Source organism: Callorhinus ursinus, unplaced genomic scaffold (genome assembly GCF_003265705.2).
Source record: "Callorhinus ursinus isolate GAN/ISIS: 27379988/994484 unplaced genomic scaffold, GSC_fseal_2.0 scaffold10, whole genome shotgun sequence".
Classification (NCBI taxonomy): Eukaryota; Metazoa; Chordata; class Mammalia; order Carnivora; family Otariidae; genus Callorhinus; species Callorhinus ursinus.
Window position 1 is genome coordinate 35,473,868 of NW_027397072.1, and position 19,098 is coordinate 35,492,965.

At 51.5% G+C, this 19,098-nt stretch overlaps 1 protein-coding gene and 1 pseudogene across 1 annotated transcript; both read left to right on the forward strand.

Annotated features, from left to right (window-relative positions):
• The first annotated feature begins 8,058 nt into the window (after window positions 1-8,058).
• Window positions 8,059-13,717, forward strand: NEURL3 (neuralized E3 ubiquitin protein ligase 3). Its single transcript, XM_025867610.2, has 4 exons — window positions 8,059-8,195; window positions 10,685-11,170; window positions 12,106-12,174; window positions 12,810-13,717. The coding sequence occupies exons 1-4, from the start codon at window positions 8,168-8,170 to the stop codon at window positions 13,127-13,129; spliced, it is 903 nt and encodes a 300-aa protein (XP_025723395.1). The 5' UTR covers window positions 8,059-8,167; the 3' UTR covers window positions 13,130-13,717.
• A 1,934-nt stretch (window positions 13,718-15,651) lies between these two features.
• LOC112821292 (glucose-6-phosphate 1-dehydrogenase-like) lies at window positions 15,652-18,717 on the forward strand (annotated as a pseudogene).
• The last annotated feature ends 381 nt before the right edge of the window (window positions 18,718-19,098 follow it).

Here is a 19,098-nt window from a genome sequence, read left to right on the forward strand (position 1 = left end):
AGTCCATTGTGGAGTCTGTAGCTGGCCCTCACCTCCTGGTAGACTGCCTTCTCGCAAATACATAACTCCTCACTCAATCCACCAGCTTGGGCTGCTGATGTCCCTGCCCAGACATTTGGTTGAGCCAGGGGCTGTCCTGGCCAGACTGGGTCAGAGGTCCTCAGGGCGCTGGAGATGCACGGTGCTCGTGATTCACTCCCCAGTGAGCCCACAAAGGGCTCGAGAGGACCCATCCTCCAGCAGGAAAACTGTAGGGCACTCCCGTGGCCCCAAGAAAGGCACTGACATCCCCTCCAGTAAGGGGAGGGCGGCCCCTTCAATGGTAAGGGCTGGTGCTTTCTTTTTCTTTTCTTTTCTTTTTTTTAAAGATTTTATTTATTTATTTGAGAGAGACAGAAAGAGAGCATGAGAGGGAAGAGGGTCAGAGGGAGAAGCAGATTCCCTGCCGAGCAGGGAGCCCGATGCGGGACTCGATCCCGGGACTCCAGGATCATGACCTGAGCCGAAGGCAGTCGCTTAACAACTGAGCCACCCAGGCGCCCAGGGCTGGTGCTTTCTAATGAGTGCAGTCCCCTGTGCTAAACATGTACCCATTCAATCCCATCAGCCCTTGAGGTAGGCCCCTTTGTTCCCATTTTGCGGGGGAGAAAGCTAAGGCTTAGAAAGGGCAATCAGCTGGCCTCGGGGGTTATGGCTGTTTAGTGTGAAGTCAAGACTCGAACCCAGCTCTGTCTGGCTCCAGAGTGTATGCACTTGCCCACTCCATTGTCTTCCCTGCCGAGTAACTCTGGAGGGTCCATCACATTCCTCCAGCTCAACAGCTGGGCACTCCTGCGCCACTGATCTCATCCATCACTATACGACCCACATGCCCAGCCCTGTCCTCTCGCCTAAGCTTCTGCTTGGATTCCCAGGTGCCCTTGAGCCCTCTGACTTGATGGCTTCCAGCCACCTTAGACTCAGGTCTCTTCCCACACTTGTATCCCTCCCAGACTCACTCTCAGCAGGTGTGTGTTCTTCCCCTGGTAGTTGGCATCTCCCCCCTACCCCCACCCTGTCACCGGGGCTTGACTTCGACTCTCCTATTGTGCCCTCTTCAGCCCTGCATTGCTGCCTCCTTGCGGCCCCAACCCATCACTCCTGATGCTCTGCACCTGCACTCAACCCTCTGTTGCTCTGCCTGATGGATCTTTCCCCAAAGCAGATTGTTCTAGGCCCCTGACCCAAGGCTCCTGTTCAGAATCCTGCAGCGATTCCCTATTTTCTACAGAATCAAGTCCAACCCTCCTGAGCATAGCCATTGTGATGAAGCCCCTTGCCGCCAGCTCTGTCCACACTCTGGAGGACCAGTGTTCCACTCTACTGCGGGGCTAGAGAGGGCTTGATGCCTACCTAATGTGCATTTTCTCCTTCTTCCTTCACAAGAGAACCCTGATTTTTAGCGGCTCCCCCAATAAAGACTACATTTCTCAGCTTCCCTTGCAGCTAGTTGTGGTCACATGACAAAATTCAGGCCAATAAGATGTCAATGAAAATGTTACATAAGCCTTCCAGTGAGTTGGCTTATAGGGAGTTGACTTAGCTGAGAGGAATGCCCTTTTGGGTCTCTCTCCTTCTGGCTGCCTGGAATGCTGATGTGCTGGCTGGAGCTCCAGCAGCCCTTTTGATCCATAAAGTAATCTTGAGTATGGAGGCCAGTGCTAGAATGGTGGAGCAGAAAAGTAGAGAGAATCCTGGGCTCCTTATGGCCTGAGCTGTCATGGTTACCCTGGACTGCCTACTTTCAACTTACTTTAAGTGAAAAACTTTTTCAACTTATTTTATGTGAAAAATAAATGAACAGGCCTCCTTTAAGCCATTATTCTTTTGTATGTTCTGTTATAAGCAGGCAATCCTGATCTTAACTGATACAACCAGATAGCATTGGGCACTATTACATTTCAATGTGCACATATGCGGTTCCTCCTTCCTGGAATGCCTTGCTTTCCTTTCTTGTTGTTGAAGGCCTAATTATGTCGCAGGTATCAATTTTAACATTGTTACTCCACAAAATCTTCACCCATTCCCTGGGCATAACAACCCCCTACAGCACCCAGGCCCTGGGTTTTCCCAGGCCTCGGTTTGGTCTTCTTATAGCACTTACCTAAGTACTGGGGTGTACTTGAATTGACTGACGGACAAGAAGTGGGTTTTCTTCAATTTCTGGTTACCCAGAAATTAGTATAGTGCTTGCCACATAGGAGGTATTCAATAAATTTTTGTTGAACACACACACACACACACACACACACACACACACACACACACATGACACCCCCACAGCAGCTGCCACAAACGTCCAGGACAGACTCCCTGACAGATGTGCATGGGAAAAGGGGGACACAGAGAGAAGAAAAACAGGAAACCAAACCCAGACCTCTCCCCTTCCCCTTTCTCTTACCTCTGAGCAGCCAATTGGCCCCCTAGGGTGCTCCCTCCTCCGGCTGCCCTCTCTGAAAGGCTCCACACTCACACCATGGAGGGTACCCTGGTACTGGTAGGGCAGAAACCAGGGGGCCCAGGGCAGTAGAGGCCCACAGCTGAATCAGCACCCAGGAATATCTGGACAGGGCAGCAGGATGGAGGGAACAGCACAGACCTAACTAGGGGCTGGCTACTTGGCTGGCACACCCTAGCCTCCCTCTTCTGACTTCCAGACCCCAAGGCCCAGGGTGGGGTCTAGCTATTGACCCAGAGGATGCGGTAGCCTCCCAGAGTTGTTGGGTGGCTCATCAGCAGGAATCGAGTGGGCAGGAAGGAAGACAAGTGCCCAAGGATGCAGGTGGGAGCCTGTGTGGTTCCCAACCATTTCCCTCCAGGGTATCAAACCCACAGTCAGTTCCGTTTGTCCCCACCAGGCGGCAGTGCTAGCTGAGCACTCTGGCTTCTAGGGCAGCTCTTTTTCCAAGGAAGTGTGCATACTCCACCATTCATCACCTTACTCAGAATCAGTGTTTTAGGGCTGGAAGGAAATTTAGCCAATATGTAATTAAGGTACAATTAACATGTGATTTGAGGGTCCACCTGGATGAATTTTCCCATATGTCTACATATCACCCAATCAAGATAGAGGACAGTTCCAGCACCCCAGAGGCTCCTTTGTGCCCCTTCCCAGGCATAATTCCCAACAGTGAGCACTGTCCTGATTTCTAAAACCACAGATTAATTTAGCCTGTTTTTGAACTTCATGTAAGTGGAGTCATGCCCTGGGTGCTTATTGGATCTTCTCTCTCTCTCTTTTATTTGTTTGTTTGTTTGTTTGACAAAGAGAGACACAGCGAGAGGAACCATGGAGGAACACAAGCAGAGGGAGTGGAAGAGGGAGAAGCAGGCTTCCCGCTGAGCAGGGAGCCCGATGTGGAGCTAGATCTGAGGACCCTGGGATCATGACCTGAGTGGAAGGCAGATGCTTAACGACTGAGCCACCCAGGTGCCCCTGGATCTTTTCTTAAGTCCATCACATCAGTGAGGTTTAACCATGTTGTTGTGGATAACAGTACTTTGCTTGTTTTTATTGTCACGATTCTTTCTTTTTTTTTTTAAAGATAAGGATTTTTTTTTTTTAAGATTTTATTTATTTGACAGAGAAAGACACAGCGAGAGAGGGAACACGAGCAGGGGGAGTGGGAGAGGGAGAAGCAGGCTTCCCGTGGAGCAGGGAGCCCGATGCGGGGCTCGATCCCAGGACCCTGGGATCACGACCTGAGCCGAAGGCAGACACTTAACGACTGAGCCACCCAGGCGCCCCTGTCACGATTCTTCCATGGTGTGACTACATGGCAATATTTTTCCATTCTCCTGTTGATGGGTGTGGGAGGCTGGGTTCCCCAGGGAGCAGCCCCTGAGACAGAGATTACTGACGGGGCTCATTAGTGAGTGTTCTTGGAGTCAACACCTGTGGAAATAGGACTGGACGGGGGGAGACCCGGACTATGGTACTTACCCAAGAACCTCAGTTGACCACATGAGGGTAGAGCTCCAGCCGCCAGAAGTTCTTCGTTCCTGAAGCGGGATCTGAGCAGCACATCAGAGCGTCCAGCACAATGGACATTTGGGCTGTTTCTAGTCTGGGGCTATTATAAATAACGCTGCTCTGAGCATTCACATACTGGTCTTTGTGGACATATGCACCCGAGTCTTTTGGGCATTCACCTAGGAGTGGCATCTCTGCGTAATTAGGTAGGTGGACCCGCAATTTTAAAAGAAACTGACAAATCCTTGCTGACCACCTACTGTGCACATGGCCCTGATTGTTCTAGGGGCTGGTTCCTAGGCATGGCAGCTTCTTGCCCTCCAAGCCCCTTGCCCTCCCAGTGGGGAACAGCTGAACACAGCAAGTATAATAAGGTAGGGGTCCCAGGACCCTGGTGGCAGGAGAGACAAGGGGCTGGGCTGCCTAGCAGTCCCCAGATTGGACTGGGCTCCCACTGGCTTCCCATTTCTCCTCCACCACAGTTGGCATGAGCCCTGGGCGAGCGCTCAGCTTCCTCAGCTGTACGGTGGGGACTGAAACAGCTGTCCAGCAGCTAGCTTCTCAGAGCGCTTGAGGCTACTTAGGAAATGCTTCTGTGGAAACCCTTTGAAATGATGGGGCCCTGGGCAAATGATGAAGGCTGACTGCCAGTGAGGGAACCCTGGGCAGGGATGGAGGGACTATGAGAGGCCTCGGGGTCAGGAGAGGAGGCGCGGAGGCCTCAGAAGCCTCAGCCCTCTGACCTCCTTGCCTGGGGGTGCCTCTCCTAGCTTTGAGGGCCTCAGCACATCCTGCAGTACTGACTATAGCCACCAGGGGACGCGTCAAGAACTGTCTTGGAGCACACGTTCACAACAGCTGTGTAGGTGGCTTGGAGGGGAGGGAAGGTCTCCATTGAGGTAGAAACAATCCATAAAGCTCCTACTGTGGGGTCAGCAGGGAGGACCACTAAATGCTCAGAAGGTTTCAAAGTGGCCTAAGTGAAGAAGGATGGAGGGGGCATGGTGACACAAGGGATGCAAACCCTCAACACACCCCGAGATTCAGACATCTGACTCCTAGCTGCCTCTGACCAGAGTCCTGTAACCCTTAGTTACTGTTTTATTTTTTTTTTTAAGATTTTATTGATTTATTTGAGAGAGAGCGAGCGAGAGAGAGCAGGAGCGGGGTGAGGAGCAGAGGGAGAAGCAGGGTCCCCGCTGAACGAGGAACCCGATGCAGGGCTCGATCCCAGGACCCTGGGATCATGACCTGAGCTGAAGGTAGACGCTCAACCGACTGAGCCACCCAGGTGCCCCATAGTTACTGTTTTAAAAACCTGTAAAAATGCCTCAGGAAATAGATTAAGTTGTATCCAGAAAAGTCCGTGGGATGTTCTTCTGCCTGAGAGAACAAACATAATGTGCTATGTTTGCAAGAAAAACATACTAGTAGCTTGCAGCTTAGCGGTAGTTCCAGGCTGGCAAACTTCTGCCCTTGCACTCTAGAGATGACAGTACTAATGCAATCTGTTGAGAATTATCCCCAGTTCCAGGCCCCTAAAGCGTAATGACCAGGTCCCTGAAGCAGAACCACCAGCTCACCACCGTCAGTCAGGGAGCTGCCGGGTGATCAAGAAAGGAAATATTAGAGCTGACGTAATCCCTCATCAATCAGCATGATCCAAGACCCTAGACCCTTACCCTGGATTCTCATCCTTTAAAAACTCTTGCTTGTAAGTAAGTCATCGGGGAGCTCGGGACTGGGAGCATTAGCCCTCCCCCACCCCGTTCTCTTGGGTGGTGCCACACCAACAAATAACCTCTTTCTTTACTGCAAAAGCTCTGTCAGCTTTTATGGGCTTGGTTCAGTTTCAGTAGCACAGCGGTTAATACGCTGGCTCTTGAGCCCAACAGCCGAGGCCAAGTCCTGATTTGTAGTTTACTGCCTTGTGATTGTGAACAATGTGCTTTACCTCCTTGTGCCTCAGTTTCCAAGTTTGTAAAATGGGAATGATTACAATAAACGGGTAGTTTTAAGAAATTGCCATGAGGATTAGCAAGTTAATATGGTCCTGGACTTAGAACAGTAAGTGTGGGATGCAGGTGCTGCCTGGGCACCCCTGTGCCCCAGATGTCAGGCCTGAGGCAGGATGGCAGCTCCTCAGAACACCTACTCTCACTGAGGTCCTAAAGATGGAGCTAGACCGCATCAGCCTGTTGGCATCATGTAGCCTGATGTCTACAGCTTGCCAGGTAATTTTCCATCAGGGCTGAGGGGACCTGATTTCCCTGATAAGCTTCCATAATCACTTCTTTTATAAGATTGTTGTTTTCTCATCAAGGTGCTCTTGGCTCGAGCCCTCTGGTCACCACCCAAGGCAGCCAGTGATACTGGTGGAGCCAGGGTGGGGGCGGAGGGGGAGGGATCTCTGGGCCCCAGCTCTGCCCAGAGATAAAGCAATGCCCTAAGCCTGTATCCCTCAGGTTGGGCCAGCAGAACCACAAAGCGTGGGGCCCTCGCCTCAGACTGGATCAACTGGAACCACTGACCTTCGACTTGCCGTGATTGCTATTGACTTTTCTCACCAGTTTGCCTTTGGCCTTTGGAAGACTGCTTCTAGAGGGGAAACGGAGGGAGGCTGGCCAGGAGTGTGGTGTGGAAGAGAAGGTCCGGGGTCCAGGCAACATCTTCTGAGGGCAACTGATGCCAGACTGCTGTTACCTCTCCATTGCCAAGACTAAAATCACAGCATGTCGGGGCTAGAAGGGCCCAGAAACTGGCTCACCTTGGCTTCCTGCTTTACACATGGGGACACCAGGGCCCAGGGAGGGCAGGAGAGGGCAAGAAAGCACAGGAGGCAGAACCTGGGTCTCCAGACCCTCCAGCCTTTCCCACCTCAACAGCCTCCCCAGCCCGGGCACCAGCACCGCTGTCCCCAGCTTCTCCGGGGACATGGATGGGGAAATTCCTCCTCTTAGCAGAGTTCAGAGTAGTCACTGACCATGACCTTGATCTGGGGTCTTGGGAAGGGCTTAGCCTGGAAGTGGGGGGCCAGGGTACCCATAAGCCTCCAAACTAACCCAGGGCCTTGCCACCTAAAGTGGGTTCGACAGAACCACCTCGTTAGAAAAGTAAAATCCCAGCCATAGCCCCAGGCCTTCCGAATCAATCAGCGTTTTAAAAAAGATCCCCCAGGAGACTCCCGGGCCTGCTGCAGGGGGGGGAAGCACCAGGTTAGAATAAGCCATTTTCCCTCCGCCAGCCTCAGTTCTCCTATAGAAATGGAGGGGGCGGAAGATCTCTGAGTTTCTTTTTCTTTTTGTTTTTAAATAGACTCCACGCCCTACATGGGGCTGGAACGCACAGCTCTGAGATCGAGTCGCTTGCCCTACGGACTGAGCCAGCCAGATGCCCCAGATCTTTGGCTTCTTTGCACAGCTAACATGCCCGGAGGCGGGCATTTGGCATGACCTCCTGTGGGACGATGTGTGTTTTGTATCAGATTTGTGGAAAGTGGAATTCCAACTCCAGCAGGGTTGGGGGAGTAATCAGCACCTCTCCCGTTCTGCCTGATTTACCCCTCTCCTCTCTGCCTGAGATACAGCACTGGGGCAACCTCACAGGTCCTGGGATGCAGCTAATTCAGTTCAGTCCACTCCAGCAACGCTGATTAAGCACCTCCTGTGTGCCCCGGGGTCTGGAGCAGTGAATCTCCAACCTGGCTGTGCATTAGAACCATCCAGGGTGCTTTTAAGAACTACTGATGCTGGACCGCACCCCAGGCCACTGGAATTAGAGTCTCTGGGGGCAGGTCTAGGTGTGACTACTCACTAACGTGCCACGGGCAATTACAATGCACAGCCGGGCTGAGAACGACTGGTCAGAAATAAGGGACAAGTCTATTTTAAATCCTACCCAGGCTATCTCCAGAGTCCCTGCTTCCTTTAGGTCAGCCAGCTGCAGCAGGTCCGCTGCAAACCAGGGGCAATCATCAGGAAATTCCCCAGATATCATACATAACCCGTGACAGCAACCTCTAATTAATCATCAACCTTGTAACATGATCCTGGCCCATAACAAGGAGACCCGCTGAATCTTTGGAAACCTGTCCACGGGCCTTGTCCAGACAATTCCTTCCAGACCCAGGGACCCGTGCCCGAGGACCACAGGCTGATGGGGGCCCAGCTCTGCTTCCAGGCTGGTAAGTGGGAGCCCTAAGCTTGGTCCCTAGACCAGGGTTGCAGAAGGAGAGGGGGAGCTGTGGAACCTTGGGTGAGTCACTTTTCCCTAGGGCCTCAATTTCTTCATCTGCCGGCCAGCGCCAGTGCAAGCCCTGCTAGCTTACGGGGCTGCCAGAGGCACAAACCAGAAGGTTACCAGGCACGACAGTTCTCTGAGAGCCTCACCTGAAACCACGGTGTGCCCTTAGTGTGCAGGCAGGAGATGGAGAACCTGGTCTTTTACCACCAGAGGTCTGGACTGCATCTCAGAACTCTACTTCCTCCCAGGCAGAGAGCCTGGAGCCTCAGCCCTTGGCTCCTGAGGGGCACTGGAGGCTAAAACCCGGCAGCAGGGAGCACCCAGACCTAGGTTGGGGGGAGGGACATGATAAGGAGGGTGGGGACCAAGCCACAGTTGGTGCTGCTGCTGTGGCAACTGTGGATTCCAGGTCATGGTGGTGCCATAAAGGAGGCAGCGTGGGAGGGCGGGGCAGGAGCTGGGCCTGGGCTCCTCGGCTCCTGGCTGTGGAGATGTGCAGAACCACCCTGACTCAACTCCCTCTGCATGCCTCCCTGCAGGTTGTGGGAGCAATGAAAGATGCTGTAAGGGTTCATACATGCCTGGCACCTAAGAGGCTTGATGGCTGGAGGGGTGGTGATGGAGTTGATGAAGATCCAGGGAGGTCCTCGCTGAGCAGAGGGCTGACCCTCAGTCACTTAGATTCCAAGAGACTTACTGCAAAGATTCTCTTTGAATCTGCCTGGGGGTGTGGTGAGGGGGAGACATCCAAAAGTCATGGTGCCTGCCCAAGTGGGCAGCTAACTCCTCACATTCAGGATCTCCAGGCAGGTACCTGGAGACTCCAGGCCGTGGCTGGCCATTGATATCAATCCCATTGGTGGATAAGGAGACCTATACAAAGAGGGGCAGTGACCTGCGTAGGTGAGCAGCAGAGCTGGGACTAGAATCTGGCTATCAGACACGGCTGCCCTCCACAGAGCCTCCTGGATGCCTCAGTGACTCTGCGGTGGGCCCAAAGAAAATCCATCTGATGTCAGGGCCCTCAACTCCAGCTCCTGGTCACCGTCTGTGCCTACTCGGGGACTCCCCCTTGCTTGTGCATAGCCTCCAGGAAAGGGCATCTGGGCAGACTCTCAGGAAGGAAGGGAGAGACGAGGGTATTCCAGAAGGGGGTGACAGTCGTGCAGGGGGCTTGGGTGAAGGGGGGTGAGCTTGGATAGCAGGGTTCAGAGGTCCCCAAGGCCAGAGTGAGTGCTTGTCCCTAAAGCCTCAGGTGAGAGAACCATGGTAGGGTTGCCTTTGGACTGAATCCATCAGGGACAGATTCACTATGACCTCAAGGGTATCCCTTGTACCTGACCAAATTTAGCCTCCCCCGCTTGTGCCCTGCTGGAATCTTGCAGGCTTGTGAGTGGTCAGAGAGGTGTGTCTGGGGAAACTGGTGAGATCTGGGAGGGGGAGGGCCTTGCTTTTTTGGGTTGGGGTCTGGCTCAAGTTCTGATTGAATTCCCTTCTATTTTCAGCTTCCATCTTCCAACCCAGAAAGAGCAGGGCAGGAGGGGAGGGGTGGAGGGGAGAGAGGTGAGGTCTGGGAGCCTACTAAGTGCAGCTGTGGGGCAGGAAGTGAGCTTCCTGCTCAGGCTCAGGCCTGGGGCTGGAGTGGAAGGGCTGCTCAGTAAGGAACTTCCTCTCTTGACTGCCAAGTGGAGCCGGGTTGGGAAGTCCCCCCATTTTAAAGCCCAGCCCTGGGCCTTGGCTGGCCCAGCCCAGGATTCTGAGGGACAGACCCGGGACTCCTTCTCCAGCCTGTGCCCCCTCCCCCCACCTCACCCTGTGGGGGCACTGATGGACCCCTTTCTCTTCCTAGAAAAGGAAGTCACCCTCACTGGGGGCCATGGCCTTCATAAATGGTGCAGGTTCTCTGTGGGACAATGATAAAGTCAGACAAACAGAGAGAGAAACAGCGCGAACACCAGGACCCATCTACCAGAGCTCACCACAATTAGCAAACCCATCTCCTTTCAGGCTGTTTCTAGATACAGATAGAATATATATGTGTATATTAAACATACAAACATGTGTCGAAGAAAACCTGGATCATATTATATCTACTGTTCTAAAACCTGCTCTTTCTATTTAATGCAAATAACCATTACCAGGTATTGAGAGCCGGTACAGGCATGAGTTCGTTTAATTTTTACAGCATTCCTCCGGGAGGGGCACTGAGGCTTAGGGAAGTTCACGGCGGAACTCAGATCCCGGGCACGCAAAGCGGGGTCCTCACCAGGCTTTGATCAGGTCTCCGGGAGGGCGGGGGTCCCCTGGATGAGAGCACCGGCAGTGGCCCCGGGGCGGGGGGCGGGGGGAATGGGGGGTGTGGAGATAACTCTGAGGAGCGGGTGGGTCGGGGTCCAGACCGCACTGACACCCCCACCCCCACCCCCACAGACGCCAAGGCGCCGCGAGAGACACTCCGCTTCCACGCTGAGGCCAAGGGCGCGCAGGTGCTGCTGGACGCCCAGCAGTGCACTGCACACAGGCGCGCCACGTTCCACGACGGCATCGTGTTCAGCCAGCGGCCGGTGGCGCCGGGCGAACGGGTGGCGCTGCGCGTGCTGTGGCACGAGAGCGGCTGGTGCGGCGGGCTCCGCGTGGGCTTCACGCGCCTGGACCCCGCGCGGCTGTCGGCGCCCAGCCTGCCGCCCTTCGTGTGCCCAGACCTGGAGCAGCAGAGCCCGACGTGGGCGGCCGTGCTGCCCGAGGAGGGCGTGCTGCCCGGGGACGTGGTCCGCTTCTGGGTGAACCGCGGCGGCCGGCTCTACGCCAGGGTCAACGCGGGCCCCCGGCTCCTGCTGCGCAAGGGCGTGCTCCTGGGCGCCCCGCTCTGGGCCGTGATGGACTTGTACGGGACCACCAAGGCCATCGAGCTGCTGGGTGAGGCAACCCGCGGGGACCCAGGCACCGCCCCTGGGTGGGAGGTGGAAGCTCGGGTGGTACTGCGCTCCCACTCACAGCCGTGGGGAGATCCCGTTCAGTTTTTCATATACAGTTTTTACATCAGCTCCTACCCAGGGTCGGGTAGGAAGATGGGCGCTGGGGACGCCAGATGGACAAGACCCAGTCAAAGGGAGGGCAACCTTGCCCCTAGAGAATACTAAGAAGATATAACTAGCACTTCAAACATTCTGTTAAAGGGCTGTTTCCCAAAGGGAGAGCTTGGAGACTGGGTTTTGCTGTCTAAGTAGGAGTTCACAAGAGTCAAGGGTGGCGAGCAAAGGGAACATAAGTATGAGCGTTACAGGTGCACCGGAAGGCTGCTTGTGGGGGTGCAGTCCGCCGTTCCGTCAACGGGTGGGCAAACCAGAACCATCCCTCTAGCCACCTGAAAGGAGGAGTGTGGATTTCAGGGAGAGTGGATACAGGAAACAGCCTCAAAAAGAAATATCGGCGTTCCTGTGCTGGTCGTCCAGGGGCCTACACAAGCAGTCCATTCTCCCCCCATTTTTAAAATCACTTGTCACAGCTGCTGAAGCCCCAGCCCTGGAACACCTGTTTTGGTAGGTCTGGTGTGGGCGCAAGCACCCATTTTCCTGGCCCTCTAGGGTCTCCAGTCAGCTAGCAACAGTAGGGCAAAGAGGAGATGTCTAAAGGATGGGTGGGGTGGTTTAGGAAAAAGAATCTACAGCCTCACGAATTCTCTGCTGGGTTAAACCAGGGAAGGGATGGCTCGGCGGTAAGATCAGCTGGGAGTTCCAGCATTGCAACCCAGGAAAGAAAGCCCATGGAACTACCTCAGGGGCTGGTGGGGGTGGGGTGGGAACACCCTGGCTTTGCTTTCCCTGGGCCCTGAGTCTCCCTCTCTGCCTCAGATCCCACGGCCAGCGTCTTTCCCTCAACCATGCCATGGGCCTTCAGTGATGAGACTCTGCAGCCTGAAGGTGAGTGGCTCCCCCCAGCCCCAGGGACTCCCCGGGACTCCAGCACCAGAGGCACCAGGGGAGGCCCCAGCTCTGGGGGCTCAACTAAAGTCTTTCCAAGTCCCACCAAGTCTCCCACAGGCTTTAGGCCGAAAGATTTGGTGCTGCCTACGAGAATCCTAAACGCAGTTTAATAGCTCTGTCTTCTAGAACTTTGGCTATCTTTACAAGCTACAAGAGCACATTCATGCACAAATAATGTTATTTTGTCCCTGCTTTAAAAAGCAGTCCATGTTCATAATAAAAGATTTGCCAAACAGAAATAAAATAAATAGCAAAGAATAAATATGGAAGTAAAAAAAAATCACCCATTACCTCTTAGGTGGATTTTTCTCCTACAATTTTGTAGTTATATATCTGTGGGGAATTGTGCTCTGTTTTCCTTTTTTCTAAGTTGGAATTTTATGATATATATGTATGTACATTATGGTTTTCTTCCCAGTTTTTTTTCCACTTGTTTATGTTGTGAGCATTTTCTCATGAGGTAATATTCTTCACAATAGGACTGCGTGGTTCCCTGCCCTGTAGTTATAGCGTGAGTAGGCTGCCCAGCCTTTGCCCCCATGTGCCCCAACCTGTGTTGTCCCCTTTCCCAGCTGCAGCAGGAGAGGAGTGTGCCATCTGTTTCCACCGTGCTGCCAACACCTGCCTTGTCCCCTGCGGCCACACACACTTCTGCAGCTACTGCGCCAGGCGGGTCTTCAGGGACTTGGCCAAGTGTCCTGTATGTCGGTGTAAGATTGAGGCTGTGACCCCCGCGTGGGGCCCCCCTACTCTGAGGACTGGAGAGGGCCTTCCGGGTGCGGGTGGCAGACTGAGTCTAGCTCTGAGCCTGGCCTCTGCAGGGTGGAGAGGTGCAGCGCCCCACCACCCACATTCTGGAGGAGTCAGAAAAGCTGGTCAGCGGCAGGCCTAGCAGGGCGAGGGAGGCGGGGAGGCAATGGCTCCTCCCTCCTCCCCAACAGATTGGGGCCAGTGGAGAAAGGAGGAGCCCCTCTATCTCCCTGGTAGTTCAGCAGGGAGCCCTCTGCTTAGTCAGGTTCATTTGTGCCCAGGGCTTGCCGAGGCTTTTGGCTGACCGCCTGGTGTGGTCACCGTAGACCTAGCAATCCTGGTACCCATAGGTCATGTCAGGGAGAAGGGCCTTTATTCAGAGACGGGGCAGCCTGTTCCCTGGTTTTATAGTGGAGGAGCGGCAGATAATCAGCCTGTATCTGGTAGAAGCCTGGCCCAACCTGGGGTACTGAGGAGCCTGGAGCATCCGCAGGGAGGCATCTGGGTGGACGGTTTACACTCCTGTGTGAAAGCTGGGTCATCCCTGATAAGCCCTCCATAAAGCGGATGAGCAGTCACCCGCCCTGCCTGCCCTGCAGGGTGACCGTGAGGTCCCAGTGAGACAGCCTATCTGAAGACGTTTCTGCACACGAGACTGCGCTGTTGTGACTGTTCTTATTTCCTTGCCAATTTCGGAGGGGTCTAAATAAAGTTTGTCTCTTGTGAATGATTTTGTAGTGAGTATGTCCCCTTTGCTGCAGTCGGGGCGGGGGTGTGGATGGAGCTGTGGGCTGTCGGGATGCTAGGGCGTTTGGGAACATACCCTCTGTCCTCTGCAGACACACCCCAGGCTTGCGGTGGACTGGGTGGGGCTCGGCCGCTCAGGCCTGTGGACTTTATTCTGCTGAGGACACGAAGGGTACTGTTCCGCGCTCCCAGCCCTGAAGTCACAGCCAGGCTTTGCCCTTGCCATCCTCGATCTGAGGGGACTGCCAGGAGGCTCTGGCTCCTGAAGGAAGGGAGAAGTTGACCCGGGAGCCCTCCTCAGCAGGTGCTTGGGTTGGGGCAAGCCATACCTATTACTTTGCTGTTGTTCCTTGCTCTGGGACTAGTGGGGCGGTATCTCCCGGGAGAGAGGACTGAAAGGGTGGTTCCAACCTCTTGGGCTCAAAATTGTAGTGACGGGCACCTTCATAAACTGCCTCCCTACCCACACCATTGCCAACGGGTGGGTCGGGACATTGGGTTTCGGGGACATTGGAATAGCTTACACTCTGCAGTGGGATCGCCTCTCCAACACTCATGAATGGTCTGACCTTGGTCTTGTGGCTTGACTCCTGTGAGCCTCAGTTTCTTCATCTGTAAAGTGGAAATAAGATCATTTTCTTTGCTGGTAAGTGTGAGAATCATGAGTATGAAACTTGTAGCTTAGATGAAGTACTCAAAATATGGCATCTCCTTCCCCTGAAAAAGGCATCTCCTGGGGAAGCTGCCAAGAGATCAATGGGCTAGGTGTCAGAGATCTGGGTGTGAGTCCTGGCAGCCCACTGACTTTTACCAAGGGCCCCCATGTCATCTCCAGTCTCTTGGAATGATTTCTATGGATCCCTTCTTCATCCTTTAGGTGTCTTTTTGTTTTTAAATCCAGATGCCTCTAGAACAAGTGCAGTACTTTCATCCTATTTCCGGTGAACACCCTCTTATTAGTTAACACCTGAGCAAGCCTGATCTTAGAAATGATCTCTGACCAGAGCAGGGGGACTTCTGGAATGGTGGAGTAAGGAGTCCTGTAGATCCATTCTTCCATAAAACCGACAGAAATATTGGCAAGATTACAAAAATCAACTTTTCCAGAACTCTAGATATTAACCAAAGGCTAACAACAATCTGAAGAGGGGTTTATCCAAGACAAACTGCTCCAGCCTACTGCCACCCCTCTAGCCCCAGCTCCACAGTAGCCTTTAAAACCAGCAGCCTTGCAGCTGGTAGAGGGGACAGATGGGTTAGAAGCACCTCAGAAAGTTCTGTCACCCAAACATCATTATTGTTTGACCTGTATGGCAGTTCATTGGAAAAACTTGACTTACAGGGTGTTATTACTTAATCCAAGTTGAAGCTTTCTACTCGGGAAAACCCCTAATCCCAGGGCATTTGTCAAATATAATCAGCTTTAATTGCTTAACCTCATAGCTGCCAAGGACTGCAATACCAGTTGGGGGGCAAACATGAGCCCAGCCAAAAATTTAAAAGGGAGATCTGAGAAATTGGATGTACCTAGGAGAATTTGAAAAGCTCTGGTGGGTTTCAGGGGATCTAAAAGATTGTGTGCATGGTCTGGAAAGGCCTGAAGGGCCTCGATCTCTCGCTTCTGGCTGCCCTTGAGGTCCTGTACACTCAGGAAATAAAGACTAAGACAAAGCTGTAAATTGCTTGAGCATTGAAGGCATGCCTCAACCCCCAGAGCTCCTTGGCAAAAAGTGGAAGATTTTCTAGCTCAGGGCTTTTAAGGAAATCTCTGTCTAATCATGAGCTGACCATTAAGCTAACCCCGTGGGGGCATCAGTGGCTGCACACTACAGGAAATATAGACCTCACAGAACTAGTCTAGGAAAGTCACTGAACAAACAAGTATACAAACAACAGTTGTGGCAAACCCCAGCAGGGATGGTGCTGGTGGTGATGGTGGTGGTGGTGGTTGTGTCTGGTATTCAGAGTTGCCATATTATGTTATCTAGAGGACCCGGTTTTCAAAGGGGGAATAAAAAAAAAATATAAATATATATATATAGCCTGAAAAGAAACAGGAAAGTGTGGCCCATTTCAGTCTCTAGAAACTGCCCTTGAGGAAGGCTAGATGTTGAACTTACTAAAGATTTTCTTTTTCTTTTTTTAATTTTAATTTTAATTTTAATTTTAATTAATTAATTTTATTTTATTTTATTTTATTTTTTAAGGTTTTTTTTTAAATTTGTTTGTTTTTGAGAGAGAGAGGGAGAGAGCACACATGTGCGTATGAACAGTGGGGAGGGGCAGAGGCAGAGGCAGAGGGAGAAGCAGACTTCCTGCTGACCAGAGAGCCCCACACAGGGCTCAATCCCAGGACCCTGGAATCATGACCTGAACTGAAGGCAGACACTTAACTGAGCCACCCAGGCGCCCCAGTTTTTTATTTTAATTACAGTATAGTTCACATACAGTGTTATATTTAGTTTCAGGTGTACAATATAGTGATTCAACAATTCTATACATTATTCAGTGCTCATCACGATAAGTGTACTCTTCATCCCATTCACCTATTTCACCCATCTCTCCGCCCCCACAACCCCATCCCCCTGCTCTGGCAACCAGTCTGTTCTCTATAGTTAAGAGTCTGTTTCTTGCTTTGTCTCTCTCTCTCTCTCTTTTCTTCCTTTTTTTGTTTATTAAATTCCACATGAGTGAAATCACGTGATATTTGCTTTCTCTGACTTATCTCACTTAGCATTATACTCTCCAGCTCTACGCATGTTGTTGCAAATGGCAAGAGTTCATTCTTTTTTATGGCTGAATAATATTCCATTGTGTATATGTACCACATCTTTATCCATTCATCTATGGATGGACACTTGGGCTGCTTCCATAATTTGGCTATTGTAAATAATGCTGCAATAAACGTAGGGATGCATATATCCTTTTGAATTAAGTGTTTTTGTATTCCTTGGGTAAATATCCAGTGGTGTGATTACTGGATTATAGCATAGTTCTATTTTTAATTTTTTGAGGAAACTTCATACTGTTTTTCCAGAGTGGCTGCACCAGAAATGCACTGCATTCCCCCAAACAGTGCACAAGGGTTCCTTTTTCTCCATATCCTCACCAACACTTATTTTTTTGTGTTTTTGATTTTAGCCATTCTGACAGGTGTGAGGAGATATCTCATTGTAATTTTGATTTGCATTCCCCTGATGATGAGTGATGTTGTGCAATTTGTCATGTGTCTAATGGCCATCTGTATTAGACAGAGACTTTTTTTTTTTAAGATTTATTTATTTGAGAGATAGAGAGAGCACGCACATGGGGGAGAGGAGCAGAGGGAGAGAGAAACTCAAGGAGACTGTGCACTGAGCACGGAGCCTGAGGCAGGGCTTGATCCCATGACCCTGAGATCACTACCAGATCTGAAACCAAGAGTTGGACACTCAACTGACCATGCCACCCAGGCACCCCTAGACAGAGACTTTAAATCAGCTATTATAAGTATGTTCAAAGTATTAAAGGAAACCATGTCGAAAGAATTAAAGGTCAGTATGTTATCAGTCTCACCAAATAGAGACTATCAATAGAGAGATAGAAATTATAAAAACAACCAAATAGAAATTCTGGCGTTGAAAAGCACAATATCTGAAAAAAAAAATTCACTAGAGGGGCTTGACAGCAGATTTGAGCTGCATGAGAAAGGATCAATGAATTTCAAGATAGATTAATGCAGATCATCTAGTCTGAGGAAAAGGAAAAAGATGGCAAAAAATGAACAAAGCCTTAGAGACCTGTGAGGCACCACCAAGTGCTCCATCATACACATAACAGAAATACCAGAAGAACAGAGAAAAGGAAAGAAAAAAATATACCAAAACGTTTATAAATTTGAGAGCTTGTTCCACCCCCAGGGGGAGGGGATGCTGAAGCTCCACCCACACACCTTGTATGAAGCGGTCTGCTCAAAACCACCCCCACTGGTTAAGGGAGGTGGAGGGGTGGGGCACAGCCTGGGGAACTGGCCAGGAACTCCCCTGCTGTGAGTTTACTGATGGTGAGGCACAGAGAACATCCTGGCAGAGCAGATGGCCCTAAGCTGGGCCCAAGTGTGTGAGATCCTGAGGGAAGAGCTGTACCAGGGCAATGCCTTCCATCACCCTGATACATATATCTTCATCATCATGGGTGCATTTGGCAACTTAACCAAGAAGATCCACCCTACCATCTGGTGGCTGTTCCAGGATGGCCTTCTGCCCAAAGACACCTTCATCATGGGCTACACCCCCTCGCACCTCACGGTGGCAGACATATGAAAACAGAATGAACCTTTCTTCAAAGCCACCCCAGAGGAGAAGCCCAAGCTGGAGTTCTTTGCTTACAACTTCTATGTGGCTGGCCAGTATGAGGACACCGCCTCCTACGAGTGCCTCAACAGCCACATGAATGCCCTCCACCAGGGGCAGCAGGCCAACCACCTCTTCTACCTGGCCTTGCCCCCCATTGTCTATGAGGCGGTCACCAAGAACATCCATGACAGCTGCATGAGCCAGACAGGCTGGAACCATGTCACTGTGGAGAAGCCCTTCCAGAGAGACCTGCAAAGCTCCAGCTGGCTCTCCAACAACATCTCCTCCTTCTTCTGGGAGGACCAGATTTACTGCATCAACCGTTACCTGGACAAGGAGATGGTCCAGAACCTCATGGTGCTGAGGTTTGCCAACAGGATCTTCAGCCCCATCTGGAACCAGGACAACATTGGAGCCCTTTGGCACTGAGGGCTGCAGGAGCTACTTTGAAGAATTTGGGATCATCCAGGATGTAACACAGAACCACCTCCTGCAGATATTGTGTCTGGTGGTGATGGAGAAGCCGATCTCCACTGATTCCAACAATGTCTGTGATGAGAAGAAGGTGTTAAAACGTATCTCAGAGATGCAGGCAAACAATATACTACACTTATTTATTCTCCAGTGTGGTGCCCAAGGATGCAGATAAGGCCGTGCTTATAGTAGGATAGATTCTAGTGTCTGGTGCTTAATATTTTTTTGAGTTAATTTGATAAATGAATGAGGAAATGATTGAGTCAGTGTGGTTAAAATGAGGATTCTAATTCTCATCCTGCCATTTATAAGGGCATTCCTCTTCCTTGGGCCAGAGTTTTCCTATCTATAGGAGAAAAGGCTTAAGATCAATCTTTTCATTTTATAATTTTTTAAAGATTTATTCATTTATTTGAGAGAGAGAGAGCATGAGAGGGGGGAGGGCCTGAGGGAAAGGGAGAGATAGAATCCTCAAGCAGACTCCCCACTGAGTGTGGAGCCCGAGGTAGGGCTCGATCCCAGGACCCCGAGATCATAGCCCAAGCTGAAACCACGA